Consider the following 22419-nt stretch of genomic DNA (forward strand, 5'->3'; position numbering starts at 1 on the left):
CTCCTTTTGACATACATAATCTAAGTCTCATTACAGTAAAAGCTGGCTCAGTGAGAAATCTACAAAGCACAGATCTCCCTATGAGTTGGCGCTTTGATATTTCACTCAAACAATGATTACATATGGTCAAAATAATGACCTTGAGAGTCTGTAAGAAAATAGTCAGGACAGAATCAAGAAAGGATGAAAAAGTTTCACTAGGAGTGGGGTTTTCAGGAAAGAATATGAGCAGTGCTTGAATCAGAACCGGAAGAACTAGAAGATCCAAGATCAAGATAAAGGTGCAAGGCATGCCTGGCCAAGGGGATCACATGTACAAAAACACAGGGGTATGTAGGAGCACAGTGGGTCGAGGCCTGTAACACTGAGATGGCCCACTGGGAATTAACAGAAGTACCCATTCCATCTCAGACTGTGATACTGCATAGTATTTCAATGCCTTCAACATTGCATACATTTTCAACTAAATGTTATTTCAGAAATGTGTTTCTCTGTATTTCTAACTTTAAATACTTGTGAGTAGAATTAATGCAGTTACTACTGATTAAATCTTTTAAGTAAATTAATCATAGAGTTAAGGGGCTAGTTCTAATAAAGAAGATAATCTACTATATACTATGTCAGCCTATTCACAAGGGCTACAAAAAACCAAATCACATACATGTTATTTGCAGCCTTTTAATAACACAAGCGTTAACAATTATCCTAAGTTTGTGTGCAAATTATTTGGCTGTGATTTTTAATTCCTCACAAAAACCTTTGACTATAAAGGAAAATGAGGAAATGTTAAAAATTTTAAAAATTAGATACCAGAGAATATTGCTTAGTCAGTGTCACATTAAAAACTACATAGGCTAGCATTGATTTATCCAGTATATATACATCATTTAACCAATTTGAAGCTCTGCAGAAAAATATACAACAGATTACTTAATGAAAACGATTAGCATTTGAATAACACTGTGAGTATATTGTGATGTGGAGATAAAATGTATGTGATATGATATTGTGCACCTTTAAAATTAAAAGCAAACAGAAATAGAGTTTTTGGTTGGCTTACTTCTCGATCAAGTCCAGCTGCCACTGTGATGATGTCACCAGTCTCATTGTTGATTGTAAACATGTTGGGTGAAGGGGTGCTTGGAGCCTGAGACACGATTCTGTACCTCAACATCCCATTGAGGGCATTGGGATCGTCAGCATCAATTGCTGTTACAGTCATCACATACGTTCCTAGAGACAGTGTACATGGAAAATGAATGGTTACCCTTCATTCCAGGGACCCCAAAAGAGAAGGTATATTTATTGTTTTGATATGTCTTATTTTCACTTTTTAAAAACAAATATTTAAAGTCATTTAGACTTGATTAAAAATGCTACTCATAAGAACAGTACTTATTTCAAAAAAGATAAAACCTGGTCTGGATCTTTGAATGAAAAATTATACAACATACATATTTATAAAAACTCAATTTTTCCATAACTTAGAAGATAAATTCACTTTATCATTCCAAAAATGTTCATTTTAGACCTTAATTTATATAAAATGCAAATAATGGGTAATACAGATACCATTAGAAACGTAATTTGTTGCCGCTGATTCTTCCCTCTGTCATCTTTTCTTCCGTTATGCAATGATGACTAAAATAACATGCTGAGTATGATTCTCCCCAGTGCCTGAGTCACTTTCCGAATGTAGGCTGTGTGCAGAACGCGGCACACTCCATTTCCTCAGGTCATAAGGAACCATTTCATGCACTGCTGTTTTGGTACATTGCATAGAGATTTGGCATTGTGGTTCATTATTTCCTCAGTGATTAAAAGAACATTGGATCCAACTTAGAGACTTCAATTTATTAGATATTTTGGAAAAGAAATCTTCAAAGCCTTTGTATCGAATTAGTTCAAACTAGCTAGACAAACTGTAATTTAGAAGTAGAGTGAGAAGTAGTTACTGTTTAGAATGGTTTGTTCTGTGGGATCCATTTAAGAACTGAATTATGAAATGTTTATCTCCAGTCTACCTTCCTTTTGAATACTCAAGTTCAGTTCTACCTTACAGCCTGTTTACATTGGGTATTCTCTCTCCATGGTATACCTTGGGTTCTGAACTGTGCTTTGGTAATATTATTCAAATCTCATTTCAGACCTTGTCCCTTTAAACGATTTACCTATTTTGATTACGTGTCATCCCTACACCCTTATTTTTTTCAAAACCTTCAGTGTGTACTTGCTTGTTTGCATGTTTTTTATTTCTCTCCCCTACTACAATTTAAGCTCCAACACGGCAGGAACTAGCTTGTCACCACTGTATCCAGTGTCAGAACAAGGCTTACCACACAGCATATGCTTTATAAACATTTGCTGAATGAATGAATAAATCATCAGAATAAAAAGGTATGTTTCAGAAGTGTGAGCCAAAATATAGATCACAACGCAGTTTAGCTCAAAATTCATCACAAATCTTGCCTAGAAGGATGTTTTCAAACTTATAGAAGAACCACAAGAAATATACTCACAATATGTCTACTTCTAGCAATAGCTGAGAGTCTTTTATTTATGGGTGGCTCATATGGAAATTCATGGTAAAATGCATCATAAATATAGCTTTAGTGGCACATTTTAAACAATTTTTGTGAAACTATTCTTGTAAAGTTTGAAATAATAGAGAAAAAAAGAAAATAATATAAAAAAATTTCCACAGACCCAAAAGCCCAATGTTTGTTTTCTTTGGAGGATTTGTCTAAGACTTGTGTTTTAGTAAGGAAATGCTGAATTTGCTTTAATTTTACTGTATTTTAAAATACTGAAGAAAGCTACTCTGACGATGTGACTTAGAAGGAGTCACAGATGGCTGAACTTCCTGCACAGCCCCTGGTCTCCCTCCAGCTGCCCCCACCCTACCCCTACATCTTTTCTGAAGAGGCAGAGATATGCACTTGGACCAAGAAAATGTATGTGTTTGAGGCATAGTTGGTTATATCTATAAACTGACTTATGCATAAGGGAGTTGCATAAACTGGTGTCGATGACAAAGGTATTATGCAGCACAATTTTAAATGCTGAGGCTTTTAAAAATACAAAACAAAAATACAATAGCTAATTAAATCTCTCTGAACACCACGCCATCTCAGGAAGCCTGGTCAAACACTTACTTTTACCATCTCTATACCAACTGATTGTCTTGTCCACTGGTTTTCTAGCGGCCTGGCTATTCTACAGTGACTGAAGTGTGTCATATTTTTAATACGAGTATCTAAAATCTTAGTCAAATACCACTTTACAATCATGAGTGGCTTTCCACAAGTGCTATTTCTAGGCCAGGGCATTTTCCATTTTGCTGGTTGAAGGGATAGGACTGCAGGGGACACACTGGCCACCCTGAAAATAACTGTCCTGTGGAGCTAGAGGGCAGCAATCACAGATGTCACTAAGCCCCTTCCATGCTTTCGCTATGAGTTCGCCACCTAGTCCCAGGAACGTCAAGTATCTTTAAGGCTTTCTCACTGTGTTAAATTGCTGCTACGTCTCATACAGTCACATCTGTACTTGATAAACAGAAAGCCTCTCGTCTTCTGGGGCTCACTTTCAAGATGCATTGGCTGTATCAACTAAAGCAGAATGAAAGGATCCTATGTATTCCACAGGACAGAATCAAATACTGTAGTGCATATTTTTTCAAAGGTGGGAAAAATCAGTATGAGTAATAAGAAGGATTTTTTTTTGTTTTTCTCTCTTCAATTGGTTTTTCCCTAAGTTACCTTCCTTCTTTCCCAAAAGCATTATGAATGAAAGAAAAGGATCCAAAAAGCCTCATATGATTTCTCCATTTCTTGCTCATATAACAGGGCTGGTTACACCATACTTTCCTCAAGTCATCTTCAAATTATTATCTTTAAACTTACCAGGCTTTGATCCCTCAGGAACTGTCCCATTCCAAACCTGGTGTAAGAACTCAGGTCTGTTGTCATTCATGTCAATAACATTGATGACAATGTCAATGGGGTTCTCCACTTGATTTCCATTAATATCTACTGCATGTGCCCTCAACTGCAAAAGTAATTAGAAAACAACTATTTAACAGATTTATGTCTGTGAGAAGATAAATACATCATCATAAGGCTACTAAAATAGCAAGAATAAACTCACAGCTGAAAAACAAAAGCGGTTCTTCCCATCAAAATTTAAGTTACACCAAGTCCATATAATTAGGATAGATATTGTAGCAAAAAGCCATCATTTACTATATGCTAGGCATTGTTCTCAGAGCACAATGGATTTTAACTCCTTTAATTCATGTACAAAAGAGTGAGGCAGAAATTGTCAGCATTTGAAGATGAAATTGAGCCTCAGAAAGACTAGGAAATTTATGAAGGTCACTGCTGTCTCTGCTGACAGGACTTAGATCCAAAACCAGTTGTGTCCAGCTCCAAAATCCCTTCCCTAAACCAGTTGAGAAGACAGACTTAAGGTAATTAAAAATGTGAAAGTAGGCCAGGCACGGTGGCTGACGCCTGTAATCCCAGCACTTTGGGAGGCCAAGAAGGGCGGATCACCTGAGGTCAGGAGTTTGAGACCAGCCTGGCCAACATGGCGAAACCCCGTCTCTACTAAAAATACAAAAAAAAAAAAAAAAAATTAGCCGGGCCTGGTGGCATATGTCTGTAAGCCCAGCTACTTGGGAGGCTGAGGCAAGAGAATCACTTGAACCCGAGGTTGCAGTGAGCCGAGATTGTGCCAGTGCACTCCACCCTGGGTGACAGCAGAGCGGGACTCTGTCTCAAAAAAAAAAAAAAAAAGAAGTGGAAGTAGCACAAAGTAGTGATAGAGATCAAGGCAACAGAAAATAATCTAGAAAGAAGTGTACATAGGAAATTTTGACACTAGTTTTTTTCTTTTCCTTAATTGTAAAAGTCATTCACGAACATTAAAAATATGTTACTATATGGCTGGACACAGTGAGTAGCTCATGCCTGTAATCTCAGAACTTTGGGAGGCTGAGGCAGGTGAATCACTTGAGGTCAGGAGTTCGAGATCAGCCTGGCCAACATGGTAAAACCCTGTCTCTACTAAAAATACAAAAAATTAGCTGGGTGCCTGTAATCCCAGCTACTCAGAGGCTGAGGCAGGAGAATTGCTTGAACCTGGGAGGCGGCGGCTGCAGTGAGCTGAGATCGCGCCACTGCACTCCAGCCTGGGCAACAGAGTGAGACTCCATCAAAAAAAAAAAAAAAAAAAAAAAAAAAATATATATATATATATATATACGAGTATATACGATAGCTGTTCCTCTCCCCAGCCCAGTTCTCAGTTTTCTAGGTATTCTTCTAGAAACTTTATCTTATTTTTCTTTTTAAACAAAAATATTCATTTGGTTGCACTTGGCAGAATATCATCAAAATCCTTTCCTCTAGAATAGATTCATTTCATTCTTTCCAATGGCTGTTTAGTGCTCCTTTAATTGTTTCTTTTGGACTGGAATGCTTCTAGTTTTCATGTTAAGTCTGATGCTTGCCATTGGTTGCTGCTGGATACACTCTATCAAATTAAAAAAAGCTTCAACATATCCTTTTTTAAATTCAGAGGTTATTTAAACACATAAAAACAATGTAAATTTTAATACTGCCATTCAATACCTACAGAGATAATTCTTTTTTTTCCCTTGGCTTATTTAATATCTTATATTACATTAATAGATTCTTAATACTAAAACAATTATACTTATATAAAATATTGAATCTGAATACTGAACCTTAATACTTTCAATTCTACAATTAATTCTGTTCTGTTATGGGTTTTTTTTGTGGTTTTTTTTGTGAGATGCAGTCTTGCTCTGTCACCCAGGCTGGAGGGTAAGAGTGCACTGAAACGATCTCAGCTTAACTGCAACCTCTGCCTCCCAGGTTCAAGTGATTCTCCCACCTCAGCCTCTTGAGTAGCTGGGATTACAGGCGTGCGCCACCGCACGCAGATAATTTTATTTTTTATTTTTAGTATAGACAGGGTTTCACTATGTTGGCCAGGCTGGTCTGGAACTCCTGACCTCAAGTGAGCCACCAGCCTTGGCCTCCCAAATTGCTAGGATTCCGGGCGTGAGCCACCACACCCGACTGGTATTGCTCTTTTAATGTGCAAGTAGCAAGCACTTAGCAATAATTTACCCCAAAATTGACCTGAATATACTCATTTCCTGAGTTTTAACCACAGGAATTCAGATAGCGAGAATTCCTATAAGAAGAGATCCTTAAGAATTTTAAATTGATCTTACTTATATTCATGAATTAGAAACTAGTCTAAGTAGAGGCAGGTATATTGTGTGCTATCTAAAAATAAGTTTCCTTATTAATGCTATGTTGTCTTTGTGAGACGTTTGGAAGTTTTACTTCTTTTCCTATGTTTCAGAACTATATGGAAAGCATTAGAATAACCTATTCCTCCAATGATTTTAAAAAATGGAATGATGAAGAAATCAAGGTCTTTGGGAAGAGAAAGTATAGAGCAATACTCAGTGCATAAGACATTTTAAACTTCTCATATGCTTATTTTTCTGTTAGATCTAGGTGAATCTATTGAAGTTTAAAAACTTCAATAATTGTTCTCACTCATAGGCGGGAACTGAACAATGAGAACACTTAGACACAGGGTGGAGAACATCACACACTGGGGCTTGTCGTGGAGTGGGATGAGGGGGGAGGGATGGCATTAGGAGAAATACCTAATGTAAATGATGAGTTGATGGGTGCAGCACACCAACATGGCACATGTATACATGTGACAAACCTGCACATTGTGCACATGTACCCTAGAACTTAAAGTATAATATATAAAAAAAAGAAAAAACTTCAGTAATTTTAAAAGTTGGTAAAAGTACAAGAATTCAACAAATGTATCAGTGGGCAAAATAAGAGTCTGGAAACACATCCATGCACATGTGGGATGAAAGTTTTAGTGATTAAGTGTAGATGATGGATCAATGGGGAAACTAATTCAATATATGCTGTTGGGACAAGTAGCTAGTCATAAAGGAAAAACAAAGTGGGTCTCTCCTTTTATTAAAATAACTCCGCAGAGGTTAAAAATTCAAATGTAAAAAGTAAATACAACAAAAATTTGGGGAACTGGGGAGATTGGTATCCTGGAGTAAAACTGGGGAGACTGGCATCCTGGAGTAGGGAAGGCCTTTATCAACATCTCTGGAAAGACAGAATGTATGATAAAATTTTTAAAAATGAATTTTGCAGTGTAAAAACGATGTTATACTATGGGAAAATTATTGACAATGTTAGAAATAAACAAAAGGAGAAAATGTAGGACAAACCAAGCACTAACATTCCTAATTAGACAAAAGGTTCTTAGCAATAAGAAATCCCAAAGAAAATTCAAAATAAGAAAGGAATAGGGGATTCACTTTGATTAGAATACTATGCATTCATTAACAATGCTGTGACCTCTATATATTTTACATGTAACAGATTTGACTCCATTCATATAAATTTGTTCTTATAGGTTCTTAACCACATATCTGAAGGCAAGTATCAATATGTAAAGAGTAATGAGATTTTAGGCAATTTCACTTCCTTCTTTCTTTGTTGTGGGCACTATTTGTTTTTCTATCAGGGCATTTATCAATTCTATAAAAACAATAACATTATTAAAATAAACCAAAAGACTACAGATACAATTCTTAAAACTCTCAGTATTGAGGCTTTCAGACTGATATAAGAGGCAATGGTAAACTCTGCAGACATTTAGAACTGTTAATACACAGAATTATCAGCTGGTTGGAATCTTACATGAAACCGGGCTATCTGCTCGCGATCCAGGGGCTTTGTCACCGACAGCTGACCCGAGATGGGGTTGATAATGAAGATACCAGTTGGAGGCTGGTCAGCTCCTGGCCCAGTTACACTGTACCGCAGTGAAAGGTTTTTATCTCTATCAGACCTGATCTGAGGATCAAGAAAACAATGACATTAAGTGAGAGACTAAATGAGCTCATTATCAGAGATGGGACACATCACACTTCATGCCCTTTTTCAGCTACAAACTTATACCACCTCTTCCCAGAAAATCACTGAAACTCTCCTAGTGCCTGTTCTTCCTCTGCTTCTTGGTGACAGGCTTCAAAAGAGATGTCATCTATCACCAGAAAGACTGGAGGCAACATTAACATCTAAAAGAAAACTCACTAGGAGCAGTGCAAAAGTTCCAAATCTACAAGTGTCAGTTTTTAAACAATCAAACTCTGTCCTGGGAGTCTCTAGGTTAGACGATTTAACATAGTAAGAGCTGTCCAATTTCATTAAAATAAACATTATTTACCTTTTTGCATCAGTAACAACAAGAATTGTCTATCCATAGTGTGAAATATACTCAAATGGAACTCTAATACAGTTATGGTTGACCCTGAATGTCAGACTTCTGTACTTGCATTGTACTAACACTGTTCATTGCACCAAAGCTTTCCATATCATTTTAAGTGACATCTGAAATTTTCATTAATAATAAAGCACAAAAGAAAGCATTTTAAAATATATTTTTATGCTCGCAAACATTATATCATTTATAGGCTCACTGCCTTCTCCAAATACAACTACTCTCAAGAAAATTAAGTCAATGTATGAGCAGTCACAGGAGACAGAACAGGCTATGGAAGGGGACGAAGGGAGGCAGGTACAGAGAAAAAATAAGAGATCCTTATGTATTAGGTACTTATACTTAATCGATCAATAAAATCTAGGTTTTTTTTTTTTTGGGGAAGGAGTCTCACTCTGTCGTCCAGGCTGGAGTGCAGTAGCATGATCTCGGCTCACTGGGAGCTCCACCTCCCGGGTTCATGCCATTCTCCTGCCTCAGCCTCCCGAGTAGCACCACGCCCAGCTAATTTTTTTTGTATTTTAGTACAGACGGGGTTTCACCGTGTTAGTCAGGATGGTCTTGATCTCCTGACCTCGTGATCTGCCCACCTCAGCCTTCCAAAGTGCTGGGATTACAGGTGCCCGGCCTGTTTTTTTTTTTTTAAGTTAAAGCAAAATTCTCTTTTCTCTCAAACTTCATTAAAGTAGAAGAAGAGACAGTATCTTAATTTAGAGTTACATTCATTGTTAAAGTGAATTATAATGTACATTAGGACAGAATATACAACATATTTTAAAGTGGCTTATTTTAAAAAAAAGGCTTTCAGTAAGTATGTGTTAGAATGCTAAAATAATCATATACAGAAACATTAACATTTTAATAAGTGGGAATACAGCAGCCTTGTCTTACTATACTTTTGTAATAAATAATGGGTTTATTAAAATGCAAAAATATCTGCATTTTTTTTCTGTAGCTGATGGTATGTATCTAGAGTAAATAAAAAAAAAAAAAACTTACTCCTCAGATTTGAAAGCCTATGATTTTACACTGCCCTGGGGATTCTGTTAATGGTATCAGAGGTCATTCTTTTCTTTAAAAAACTCTCAAATGCATTTGGTGCTGGCATTTTTAACAATGATTGCCCTTTATTTTTTCTGTGGCCCAAAAACCATCTGTAGAGGGCAAAGATCATCACAGAGAGCCCAGCTTTCAGACAGGGAAGTTTAGGGGTGTGTGTGTTATAAGAGTGGAAATGGTATGGTTGGGAATATGTGTTGGCTTTAGGGCTTGTGTAGTCACAAACTGAACAAGCTTTCTAATCCACAGTGTGCAGGACCTACAAGTGAGCTCTATTTATAAATAATCCAAAAGGTAACAAAGAAAATGAGAAGAGGCTTTCTACAACACTATAGAAATTCTATCTGTATAGAAAAACACTTTTAGTATATACATGTCATAAATTCTACTTTGTAAAAAAAAAATAGACAGAAATATTTTTAACATACATTTGTCTTGTGGTATGAAAACAGTTAAAATTGTGCCACCTTACCCTGACAAGCTCTTGAGGAAAAGGTCCCCTGGAGTTTTCTGGCAAGTTGATTGGAGGGATGACCCAGTCTCTCTTCTGCCTTTGTAGGTGGCCACTGTGCTTACTGAATTGTCTTGGGAATACTATTTCTTCAACTTCTGCTGACTCCTTTACATTAAAATACAAGACATTCCTGAGTACTAGGAAACACATTTTCTGAAAGTACATCAATATTATTGAATACCTGAAAGCATAGGAATCACAGTTTATTATGAATAAAAAATAAGTCTGGAGGCCCTTTTCCCTGGCCCCCTATTAAAATAACAGAAAAATACCATAAAATTTTTGGGTTATACTGTGTATCTGAAAAATTGAATTCTAAACAATTTATTATATGGCACAGCTGTGTAAACTATTTGCAGTTTCTATAAACCTTTTTAGATAGCAGTTAATATTGAGCAAAATTTAATAGTACCCTTTTATATATTTCTCATTAGTTTAAACCACAGTTCAGGTAATGTGCTACTGTACATTAAATTTAGATCTTGATGTGCTAAAATATAATTTGAATTCCAAGAGAAGTTTAATACATACTGCTAAGGAATGTCTCAAATATTTATGACCCTATTATATCCCACAGAATTAATGCTGTAATTATTCTAAACCTATGTCAGCCATGATGGATGCTGCAGATGACCCACTTTGCACATTAGGTATTAATCTCTGCTGGATGTCAACATTTTCTTCTGTTTCTTCCTCTATCTGTAGACATTTTAGCCATTAGCCCTTGCTGCTTCAGTGCAAATATCCAAGCTAGTTTGCTGGAACACAGCAAATCAACAACAAAAGCATCTTTTCACTCCATTAGTTACTGGGTTTTCACTTTATATTACCCAATGACATGACTTCCCTCAACAGTTAATAGATTAACAAATTAAATTTCACATAATAAAACCACAACACTGAAATAAGAGAAAAATGATATATTTTCCTCTGATATATTATTCATGTTTGATTGTGGGTATGTCTATCACATTTACAATTAAATACCAGAAATGAATGTGTGTGTTTTTATCTCTCACAGTAAAATAAGTATAAAAAAAGTAGTAGTCATAGTTCCATAGTTCATGGACTTCAGAATATATGGGTGTGTCCCATCATATTTGTTTTGAATTAACTCAAAAAACTAAAATATTCAGAAAATATTATCATAACGTTACTGAAGTTACTGTATTTTATTTAAAATTCCGAACAATGACTTATACAAATTAAGTGCTCAATAAATATTTGTTGAATTGAACTGAATGGCACTCTGTTGGAAATGTACCTCATTTATTTTATCTTGGCTCACAGCAGCTTCCACCAGAGGGAGTATATCATTCCTAAAAAGTCATGTTGGTAGTATACATAATTCATACCCCCCAATTGGATTATTAAGGGACAAGACAAAAACCCAATACTCATTGCCTGAAATGTTTTCCTGTTACTACTTTAAATCTGTACTTCTCATCTAATAAATCTGACTGATGACATCTTGTAAAGAATTGTTTATTTTGTGGTTTTATTTAACAGCTTGTAAAACTTCTAAGAAATTTAAAACAAACTGCTTCTAACTTAAATTATAAATCTCAAAGTATAAACAAATCTTTAAAACACAATTTCTAGTTGCTTAAAATATATTTAGTCTACGTATCTTAAGAGATTACAAACACAACAAAATATTATTAAAATGACCAAAGTTGATACAAATGCAAATAGTGGCCATCCATTAATGTGATCTGAAGCAAAGCATATATTTAGTTCAAACTGTATAAATCTGATTTTTAACCAGCCCTAAAGCCATATTTGGATACTATACCTTCACTGACTCCTCAGTTAAGGTTGGCTTCAGGCTCAATTTTACTGCCACTTGCCACTTTTCCTGGGTCTCTTTGTCTTGGGCATATATCAGGAACTTGGCATGCTCAGAAGAGAGTGGAAAGCTTCTCACGGCATACACCATGCCATCTTCATCCACCTTAAAATCTGCAGGCTCACTGCTCTCATATTGTACTTTTCTTTTTCCATTGCAGTTGCTAAACTTCACTGTAAAAGATAAGAAATAGGTCAGTTATTATAATTATACCAAAAAGGCAAAAAAAAAAACCCCTAATACTTAAACCTATATCCTGCTTAGGTTAAAGGATAAAAATACAGTAGCATGAAACACAGAAGTTTTATTTTTATTTTATTATATCAAAAGCTTTTTCATACTATGAAATGCCAGATGGTAGTTCTGAGCTGTGCCCTAGCATTTCCTTCTTCCAAAGTTTTCCCCTTCTTTTCATACTTCCTGGACACTGGGTCCTCAGGTGCACCTGCTTTTCACCCTGACATCTTTCACTGGTATTTCCTCCCACCCAATTACAAACTTCCACTCACTCTTCAGTCCCAGGTCTAAAGTCACTCAAAGTAGAACAAACCCCCTTTTTCTCAGTCTTCATGTAGTGATCTGAGCTCTGCTACCTCAGTTTCTTAGTCATGTCTGACACTGCTTGGAAGAGGCAGTTTGGGGCAAATGTTCTTAGTTATCTTGCATACCCTGCATACTTTCTGGCACACAGTCTTAATACATAATTTCGGAACAAATGCTTACAGGAAGAAAGCAATGCATTTATTAATGTTGAATATTTACTATGCTCTAGAATTGTAAGACCTTATGGTAATTAACAGGTAAATAATTTACAAATTTCTATTCCTCTTAGGGCTTACAGTACTTCCATTAAGCAGTAACATATTTAAAAAATTTTAAACAAATAAAAGTAAAGGTGTATCCCAAAAGAAATTTTAAATTAAAAAAATGATGACAAGAGTAGAAGAATTCAAAAATGTGTCTTATCTCTATCATACATGCGATGACTTCACACTTAAAAAAAAAACAACTACTGCTGTCTTAAATGCTATGACAGCTTGTCTCAACAGGTAATAAAACAAAAATTAAACCATGAACTTGTGTAGAACTAGACAAATTCAAGATGTAATAAAATAATAAAAACAAAACTATTCTCTAAGGAAGATTATTCCTTTAAAGTCCTTAACTGTTCTTTCTGAAGAAAAATTCTATGGGAATAGCAAGTAAAGGGATCAAATAAAAAATGATTTTTTTATTTCTGTAAACGTCTGATGTTATGTTCTGGCTATAATTACATAGGATACTCTTTGGAATGTAATTAATAGGGACATATTACAAAACATAATCAAATACACCTTGTGCATTTCTCAAGGATCTAAGTAAAGTGTTTATGAACCCTCCCACTGCACATATGAGCTGCTGACAGTTCTTTTGCAGTCATTAGAATAAATTCACTGAGACGTACACACAGCCACAGCTAAATAACAGGCATGCTTATTTCCCTTAGTAACCATAAAATCCTTGATAGAAGTCATAAAATACTTTAACTACTGAATATATTATTTTCCACATAATGCCATCTATATTATCTTTCATATTTCAATCATTTCAAAGTGAAAATAAAAGTTATATCTCAAACTAAATAATGTTAAGTCAAAATGTTTGTCTTTGGAGTAGAAGTATCCCAAAAGATATTTAATTACTCCATCTTCCATGCCCCATGATTTAAAAGTGAAAAATGGGAATCTTTTCTACAGAACAATGCCATCTACTGCTCATCTTTCATTAAAGACAAAAAATGAAATGTAAAATTGTTTTTTGGAACCCTGCTGAGAAATCAAAACGAGACTTTTGCCATATTTTTGTATAAAAAGTACTTTTTTATATTACAAGAGGGATTCATGGTCCTTAAAAACATAATCTGGATTAGAAAAATTACACACTCTTCTGCACACTTTTTTGTTAACTGTGATCACTCTAGTATTATTAATTGTCATCCATAAACACCTGGACTGTTACATAAGCCTCCTGGGTAGTCTTCCCAGTTCCTGGTCATGGCACGCCCACTGCTAGACTAGACACCTGCTGTGATTTTCTCCTCCCTGCTTAAAATCTGTAACATTATATGTCAGATCTTTAACCTAGAGTACAATGCTCTCTTAATTCTTGGGTCACCTGGTCTCTTCAGTTTTACTTACACCACTTTCTAAAACATATACTGCCCAGTGAGAGAGGCTGCAGTCATCCCCTACCTCGTGCTGCTCCACCCCACAGGCTCAAATTCTTATCTGGGACACTCTCCTATTTTCCATACCAAAGCCCTAGAGCCAGGCCATCACTTTGGGTGAAGAGTCGACCATGATGCCTTTCACAAGATTTCGGCCTACGCCCTCATTTGGAACTGCTCTAAATTTTTTATTTGTATTTCCTGTCCACTGAAACACACTGATACTTTACGTTTATAATAATAATAGTTATAATGATGGTTATTAATAATTTCATATGAGTGGATCTTCTCTCCCTAAGCAGACTATAAACTCACTTTGGCTTCATGAGAGTTAAGTATTGGTTCTTTTGTTTCTTATGACACTTGATGGTCACAGGAACAGTATAAGTGCTCATTAAATATCCATTAATATCTGACAACTTTTTCAAAAAGTAGGAAACAGATGGGAACCTTAGAAGTACACACAGCCTACTATAGTAACGTCTAGCAACACAAACAAAACCCAGGGACTTCAAAAAATTCTACTTTTTATTAGGTTGTTGGTGGTAGAAGAAAATGAATTAATACTTATGGAATGCCAGGCACTGAAAAAGACACTTCAGATTATGTCACATATGTTAACCTTAAAAATGACTCCTGAGGTGGGAATCATTGTTTCTGTTCTGCAGATGAGGATGAAAACTTCAAGTCATCTATGCACATGGCTGTTTGATTTCCAGCAGTTTACTCCCATACAAAAGTGCAAAATAATCTAAACTCATTACATAAGTCACTCATATCTAAAGCTTTAATTAAAACAATAAAATTAACAAAAAGATCTGAAAAATGCATATGAAGAGAATAATGCCAAATTCAGACCTCTGAGAGTACCACAGTAAATAGCGCATTAAAAAGAAATCTTTTTCTGTGTCTATTGAGATGATCATGTTATTTTTTGTTTTTAATTCTGTTTATATGGTGTATCACATTTATTGATTTGCAGATGTTAAACCATTCCTGCATTCCTGATATGAAACCCACTTAATCATGGTGGATTATCTTTTTGATATGCTGTTGTATTCTGTTATAGCTAGTATTTTATTGATGATTTTTGCATCTATGTTCATCATTGGTCTGTTGCAGTTTTTTGTTGTTGTTCTTATGTCCCTTCCTGGTTAGGGTGATACCGGCTTCACAGAATGATTTAGGAAGAATTCTCTCTTTCTCTATCTTGCGGAATAGTGTCAATAGGGTTGGTACCAATTCTTTGAATGTCTGATAAAATTCAACTGTGAATCTGTCTTGTCCTTGAATTTTTTTTCTTGGCAACTTTTAAATTACTACTCCAATCTTGCTGTTTGTTATTGGTCTGTTCAGAGTTTCTATTTCTTCCTGGTTTAATCTAGGAGGGTTGTACACTTCCAGGAATTTATCCATCTCCTGTATATTTCATTGTTTAAGCATGTAAAGGTGTTCATAGTAGTCTTGAATGATCTTTTGTACTTCTGTGGTATTGGTGGTAATATCTCCCGTTTCGTTTCTAATTGAGCTTATTTGGATATTCTCTCTTCTTTTCTTGGTTAATCTCGTTAACGGTCTATCAGTTTTACTTATCTTTCAAATAACCAGCTTTCTCTTTCATTTATCTTTTGTATCTTTTTTGGTTTCAACTGCATACAGTTGTGCTCTGACCTTGGTTATTTCTTTTCTTCTGCTGGGTTTGTGTTTGGTTTGTTCTTGTTTCTCTAGTTCCTTAAGGTGTGACCTTAAAAATCCGGCATCCCTTTATGATTAAAACCCTCAGCAAAATTGGCATAGAAGGGACATACCTTAAGGTAATAAAAGCCATCTATGACAAACCCACAGCTAACATTATATTGAATGGGGAAAAGTTGAAAGCATTCCCCCTTAACACTAGAACAAGACAAGGATGCTCACTTTCACCACTTCTATTCAACACAGTACTGGAAGTCCTAGCCAGAGCAATCAGACAAGAGGAAGAAATAAAGCCCATCCAAATTGATAAAGAGGAAGTCAAACTGTCGCTGTTTGCTGAAGACATGATTGTACCTAGAAAACTCTAACTCATCCCAAAAGCTCCTAGAACTAGTAAATTCAGCAATGTTTCAGGATACAAAATTAATGTACACAAATCAGTAGTTCTGCTATACACCAACAGTGACCAAGCTGAGAATCAAATCAAGAACTCACCCCCTTTTACAATAGCTACAAAAAAAAAAAAAGGAGGCAACAGACTGCTGTAAGGAAAACTACAAAACACTGCTGAAAAAAATCACAGATGACACAAACAAATGGAAACACATACCATGCTCATGGATGGGTGGAATCAATATTGTGAAAATGACCAATGACCATACTGCTAAAAAGCAATCTACAAATTCAATGCAATTCCCATCAAAATGCCACCATTATTCTTCACAGAACTGGAAAAACCAATACTAAAATTCACATGGGACCCAAAAAAGAGCCTACATAGCCAAAGCAAGACTAAGCAAAATGAACAAATCTGGAGGTATTACATTACTTGACCTCAAACTATACTATAAGTCCACAGTCACCAAAAAAGCATGACTGGTATTAAAATAGGCACATAGACCAATGGAACAGAAATGTATGAAAAAATGCTCAACATCACTAATTATCAGGGAAAGGTAAGTCAAAACCACAATGTAATACCACCTCACTCTGCAAGAATGGCCATAATAAAAAAAAAATAGATGTTGACATGGATGTGGTGAAAAGGGAACGCTTTTACACTGTTGGTGGGAATGGAAACTAGTATAATGACTATGAAACGGAGTGTGGTAATTCCTTAAAAAACTAAAAGTAGATCTACTATGTGATCCAGCAAATCCACTTCTGAGTATCTACCCAGAGGAAAAGAAGTCATTATATGAAAAAGATACTTGCACACACGTTTATATATATATATATGTACATATATATGTGTGTGTGTATACATATATATATATATATTTATATATTTATATGCACACCACGGGATACTACTCAGCCATAAAAAGGAACAAACTAACGACATCTGCAGCAACCTGGGTGGAACTGGAGACCATTATTCAAAGTGATGTAACTTCAGGAATGGAAAACTAAACCCTACGTTCTCGCTCATAAGTGGGAGCTAAGCTGTGAGAATGCAAAGGTGTAAACGATGCAATGGACTTTGGAGACTCAGGGAAAGGGTGGGAGCGGGGTGAGGAATGAAAGACTACACACTGGGTACATTGTACACTGCTCGGGTGATGGGTGCACCCAAATCTCAGAAATCACCACTAAAGAACTTATTCATGTAACCAAACACCACCTGTTCCCCCAAAAACCTATTGTAATTTTTTGAAAAGAAAGAAAACAAGAAATGAAGAAAGAAGGAAGGAACGAAGGAGGGAAGGAAGGAAGGAAGGAAGAAAGAAAGAGAAAAGAAAAGAAAAAAGAAAAGAAAAGAAAAAGAGAAACAAAGGTGGGATAAGGGTGTGACAGACAGAAGCGGGGATTTCATAGCCACTGGCACTTGTTCTATTAATGTTGTGCTGTTACTTATTTGGATTCAGGTGTCACAGTGCTTGAGGGAGGAAAGAAGGAGGACTTTGCAAAAAATGCATTTGCAAAAAGTCACTTACTGCACATCCTATGAATGAGAAGAGGTTGACCTAAGAGAGTCTGACACTAGAGAAAACACTTTAGAAGAAATTGTATAAAGGTCAGTCATTTAAAGTCAATTGGTTTTTCTATCACCTCTGCCCCTAACCCATGACCAATATGAATTGGTTTAATATATCTGTTATTACAATTTTCAGGGTTTTAAAAACAGGTGCTAATTCTCATTTGCTCAAATATTAAAATACACAAAATCTTTTGGCATTATTCAGGCTCTATGGAATGTGGTGTATTACATAATTCCCTTTGTACATTTAATCAGTTGGGTCAATATCTTAGATAAAACTAAGTCAACTGAAAAAGTTCTCCTTGATGAAATATTAGTCCTGACTTGATCCTGTGGTTTTGGAGCAATCCATGTATGGTACCTGGCTCATGATTATATGCTTCTTCCATGTGAATCATATTTTATTATTTGCAAGTCACACAAATTAAAAAGCTTTCAAATTTCAATGGATAACATGTGAATTCCATTTATCATCCACTGGTCAAGGTTTATTGCCTGTTGTCTGGTTCACCTATGACTTAGATGCAGCTAGGAATATCTTCTTGAATTTGACGAGATTCACCTCTGCTCTAGGAACAAACACTAAAACTTACTCAAGTTGTTTATTTTACACAAACTTAAAAGTTAATAGGAAAAAAGTGGAAAACTGTTAAGTTACAGAATCTTAGGTATACCAGTAATATATACTTAATTTATAAGTTATATATTTTTTAGTTCATATAGTTCATAGCCTTTCAAAAAGACTTTAAGGCTTAAAAATAAAAATAGTACATACAAACGATGTGAAAGGGAGAAGATATACAAGGGATGTGCTTTAATTTGTTTAAATTAGCTTCAAAAATTAAACTTTGATGATGAAAATAAGGCTAATATCATGGACATTTGACTGCTGTAAGGAGAAATACATAGTCCACCGGAGCCAACCTATTTCTGTTATTAAAACATTTTCCTTATGAATGGCAGGTACAGAACTCTGAGTAACATAATGAACAAGATTTCAACTTTTATTTTTCAAAATATGAAGCAGTTTTATTATTTTTAATATATGGGCTTTCAAGAAGAGATGATGACAAATTTATCTTAAAATACACGTTTAGGAGTGAAACTATTCTGTATGATGCTATGATGGTAGATACATAACACCATGCTTTTGGCAAAATCCATAGAGCTGTGTAACACAAAGAATGAACCCTACTGCAAACTAGAAACTTTAGTTAATAATAATGCATTGTTATTTATTTGTCAATTGTAACAAATATACCACACTAATGCAGGATGTTACCAACAGAGAAACCAAGTACTGGGAGAGATATATGAAACTCTGTATTTCTGCTAACATAAAACTGGTCCAAGAAGTAAAGTTTATTAACTTAAAAAAGTATAAGATTTCTTACAGATGATGGTCAAACATGCTAATTATTAGATATATCTTAAAGGAATGGATGGTTGTCTCGTTGTCAATACCCCCAATCTCTCACAAACATGACTTCCATTGAATTGCCTCAAGCTGGTATTAGTCAGAGTTGGATAATATAATCGAATCAATACCTTTATGTAATTATCCTAAGTATGAATATACTGAGTTGATATTTAATGAAAGTTATGCTATTTTAACAGACACATGTAAACAGTTAAAATTTTATTTCAAAAATGATTTTAAAATTTGGCTTGAACATCTTTTCCTGAGAGAACAACCTTCCTTCCATCAACATTAAATTTTCTCATGCTCAGATAATCTCAAGTAGAAACTCCAGAATATCATAACATGGGAAAAAAGAAAATACGCTTCCTTAGACAACTGAAAGAACAGGCTTGATCCTCTGGATTAATTAAGTCTATACACGATTAAATGATTATGGCAAAAAAAATCATACTATTAAACAACAAATTTATTATTAGAGATATTGCATAGTTTACATATATCAGATGTAGTTACTGTGTTCTAGCCCACATAAAACTGTGTGAACATGATGAACATAAAATTAATCACCAGGGAAATAATTATTTTAAAGAAATTTTTTGCTCTGAAAGTAATGCCCACATAAAACTGTGTGAACATGATGAACATAAAATTAATCACCAGGGAAATAATTATTTTAAAGAAATTTTTTGCTCTGAAGGTAATACCTCAAAATGATGTTAACCATAAAACCATAATATCCTTATAAAATATTAACAAGCAACCACAGATCTTATATATTAAATGTATTAGCAGTTAATAGCACTACATAAACCAAATGAATGAAAATGTGGAAATACTCACATATGGTTTATAATTTTTGCTCAAGTAAACATTATACCATATTTAGAAACAATTATATGAGAACATTCAAATATTTTCATGTCTAAGTAATCGTTGACTTTTTATTTTTTTCCATACTAACTGCTATTTTCAAAGGCATTGAGAAAACAGAAATAGTTTCACAGTGTTAACAAAAGCTTCTTTTCCACAGCCACAGAGCAGTATTTATTAATGAATGAGATTTCAATTAATGAAGGCATTAGGAGGGAGGAAGGTAGGGAGAAACTGCCTCAACAGTAAGTATTTCACAGTGTTTTTACATATATATTCCAACGGAGAATGGTTACCACATAACGAATTTGCTCATAAATCTGAAAAAAAATCTGCTTAGGTATCATTTTGCCACAATAGTTCCTTTCTAAATTTCATACAGGAATGATTTTTTTTTTCTAGAATAATTTAGTTGCCATGTCAGGGCTTACCAATCCTTTCCACACATGTACAACGGGACAGTTTTACAGACAGGTTGAGAACGTCTATACAGAGCTTGGTGAGAAAAGTCATTCCATTTTCTTTACAGCATATAATTATGATAAGAAAACAAATACAGAGTATTAGGGAATATGTAAACTAATATGCATAAAATTTCCAACTGAAATATTTTTTAAATCTTTAATGATAAATTTGACCTTGTGTTCACAAAATATCTTTGTATGTTTCCTGATTGAAATATCAAATTCTTAATTACTATCAACGAAAACTTTATTAACAAGACTTAGTGGGAGTAAAGGGCAGTATAGTATTTACCACTTTTTCTCCAAATAATAGAAAGTTCTTTCTTGTCATGAGCCATGAGGGCTAAATTTATTAAAGTTCATGGTCCTTCCTTTACTTACAAAGACAAATGTAATGTGGAAAGTCCTTTGGAAATGCAAATGTTTTTCAAAATTTTTCCTATTAAGTACTTCAAAATAATGAGTTTCAAACATTCACAGGGATTGCTCTAATAGTTTTAATACTTTTTTTAGGTTTTCAATATAACACCAATAACACAAGTGAATCATTTTTATCCTTTTTTGAAAGTTTAACTTTTGCTTTATATCTATAAACTCTGTGTGTGTAATATTTTTATATGGCCTTTGCAATTTTCAATTAAGTTCATTCAGGTGCTCCAAAATGTCTGGTAAGCAAGCTATTTTTTTTCAAGTGAATAACTCTCCTTCAACAAATCTAAAGAGAGTAACATTTAAACACACAATGTATTTTTTTAATTAACTCTTGAAAAAAAGGTATCTTTTTGGACAGCTTGTGTACACATTGGCAAATATCAGTAAATGTGATAATCTAATCCCTTATCTTTAAATAAAGCTGTAGCGATTTATTTAGATTCATATTTTCATATGACCTTACACGGAATCACGATTTATAAGCAAACTTTTATGTACAAGAGCTGCTATGTGAGTAAAACTCATCTCAGATGAAACTCTTGATGTTTACACCTTCATATCATCTATAGCCTTTATAGCTTCGTGCCACTAGGGCCAGAGCACCAGCCTCATGTATGAATATGAATTATTTTATTTCATTTTGAGACAGAGTCTTGCTTTGTCACCCAGGCTGGAATGCAGTGGGGTGATCTTGGCTCACTGCAACCTTTGCCTGCCAGGCTCAAATGATTCTCTTGCTTCAGCCTCCCAAGTAGCTGGGAGTACACGTGTGCACCACCATGCCCAGCTAATTTTTGTTATTTTTTAGTAGAGACAGGGTTTTGCCATGTTGGCCAGGGTGGTCTCAAACTCCTGGGATCAAGTGATCCACCTGCCTTGGCCTCCCAAAGTGTTGGGATTACAGACCAACTGCACCTGGCCAATATGAATATTTTAAAACATGAAATATGAATATTTATTTGCCTCCCTGCATACATAATCTACAGAAGTTTGTTTTGATTTGTTCAGAATAAATAATGATCTTCAAGGATTCTAAAAAGTCTATTAATTAGCAAATATATTAATGTCTTATCATCAATATACAATAACTTTTTAAATTTAATAATCTATTTGATTAACGTTGTCACTACGATGTGTGACATGCCCTCACTGCTTGTTCTGATAGCATTATGCTAACACGGCTCCTTTTCTATTTCTTCTGCTTCATTCGTTTCCAGTCTACTACTGATAGTGAACATATAGGCTGGTAAAATAAGAAATTCCATATAACAGGGAAGCACTTTGGCTTAAAGTATTATATGTGAAACCGTGTAAAAGATGGCTTTTAAAACTTGATCATATAGTGCTGTATATAATCTCATAAAGAAGGATTCTTACTTTTTGTGTAAGAGAATTCAAAACTACTTACGTCTAACATGGCTGTTTTGGGGCAGACTGCCACAAAAATGTATCATGCAAGTAGCTTCACTTCATCACTTTTGCATGCAAATGAAATGTTTACTCCATGTGTAAGAATAATTATAATGGCACATGAATTCCAATTTAAGAGA

At 34.9% G+C, this 22419-nt stretch overlaps 1 protein-coding gene across 1 annotated transcript in view; it reads right to left on the reverse strand.

Moving 5' to 3' along the window:
* Window positions 1-22419, reverse strand: part of CDH2 (cadherin 2) — a 226254-nt gene that overhangs the window by 50845 nt on the left and 152990 nt on the right. Inside the window, exons 3-7 of the mRNA XM_031003668.3 lie at window positions 11745-11971; window positions 9908-10054; window positions 7794-7949; window positions 3906-4050; window positions 1061-1233 (exon numbers count right to left, since the gene is read on the reverse strand). Coding sequence (XP_030859528.2) covers window positions 1061-1233; window positions 3906-4050; window positions 7794-7949; window positions 9908-10054; window positions 11745-11971 — 848 coding nt within the window. The remainder of the gene's footprint in view (window positions 1-1060; window positions 1234-3905; window positions 4051-7793; window positions 7950-9907; window positions 10055-11744; window positions 11972-22419) is intronic.

This window comes from Gorilla gorilla, chromosome 17 (assembly GCF_029281585.2).
Source record: "Gorilla gorilla gorilla isolate KB3781 chromosome 17, NHGRI_mGorGor1-v2.1_pri, whole genome shotgun sequence".
Lineage (NCBI taxonomy): Eukaryota > Metazoa > Chordata > Mammalia > Primates > Hominidae > Gorilla > Gorilla gorilla.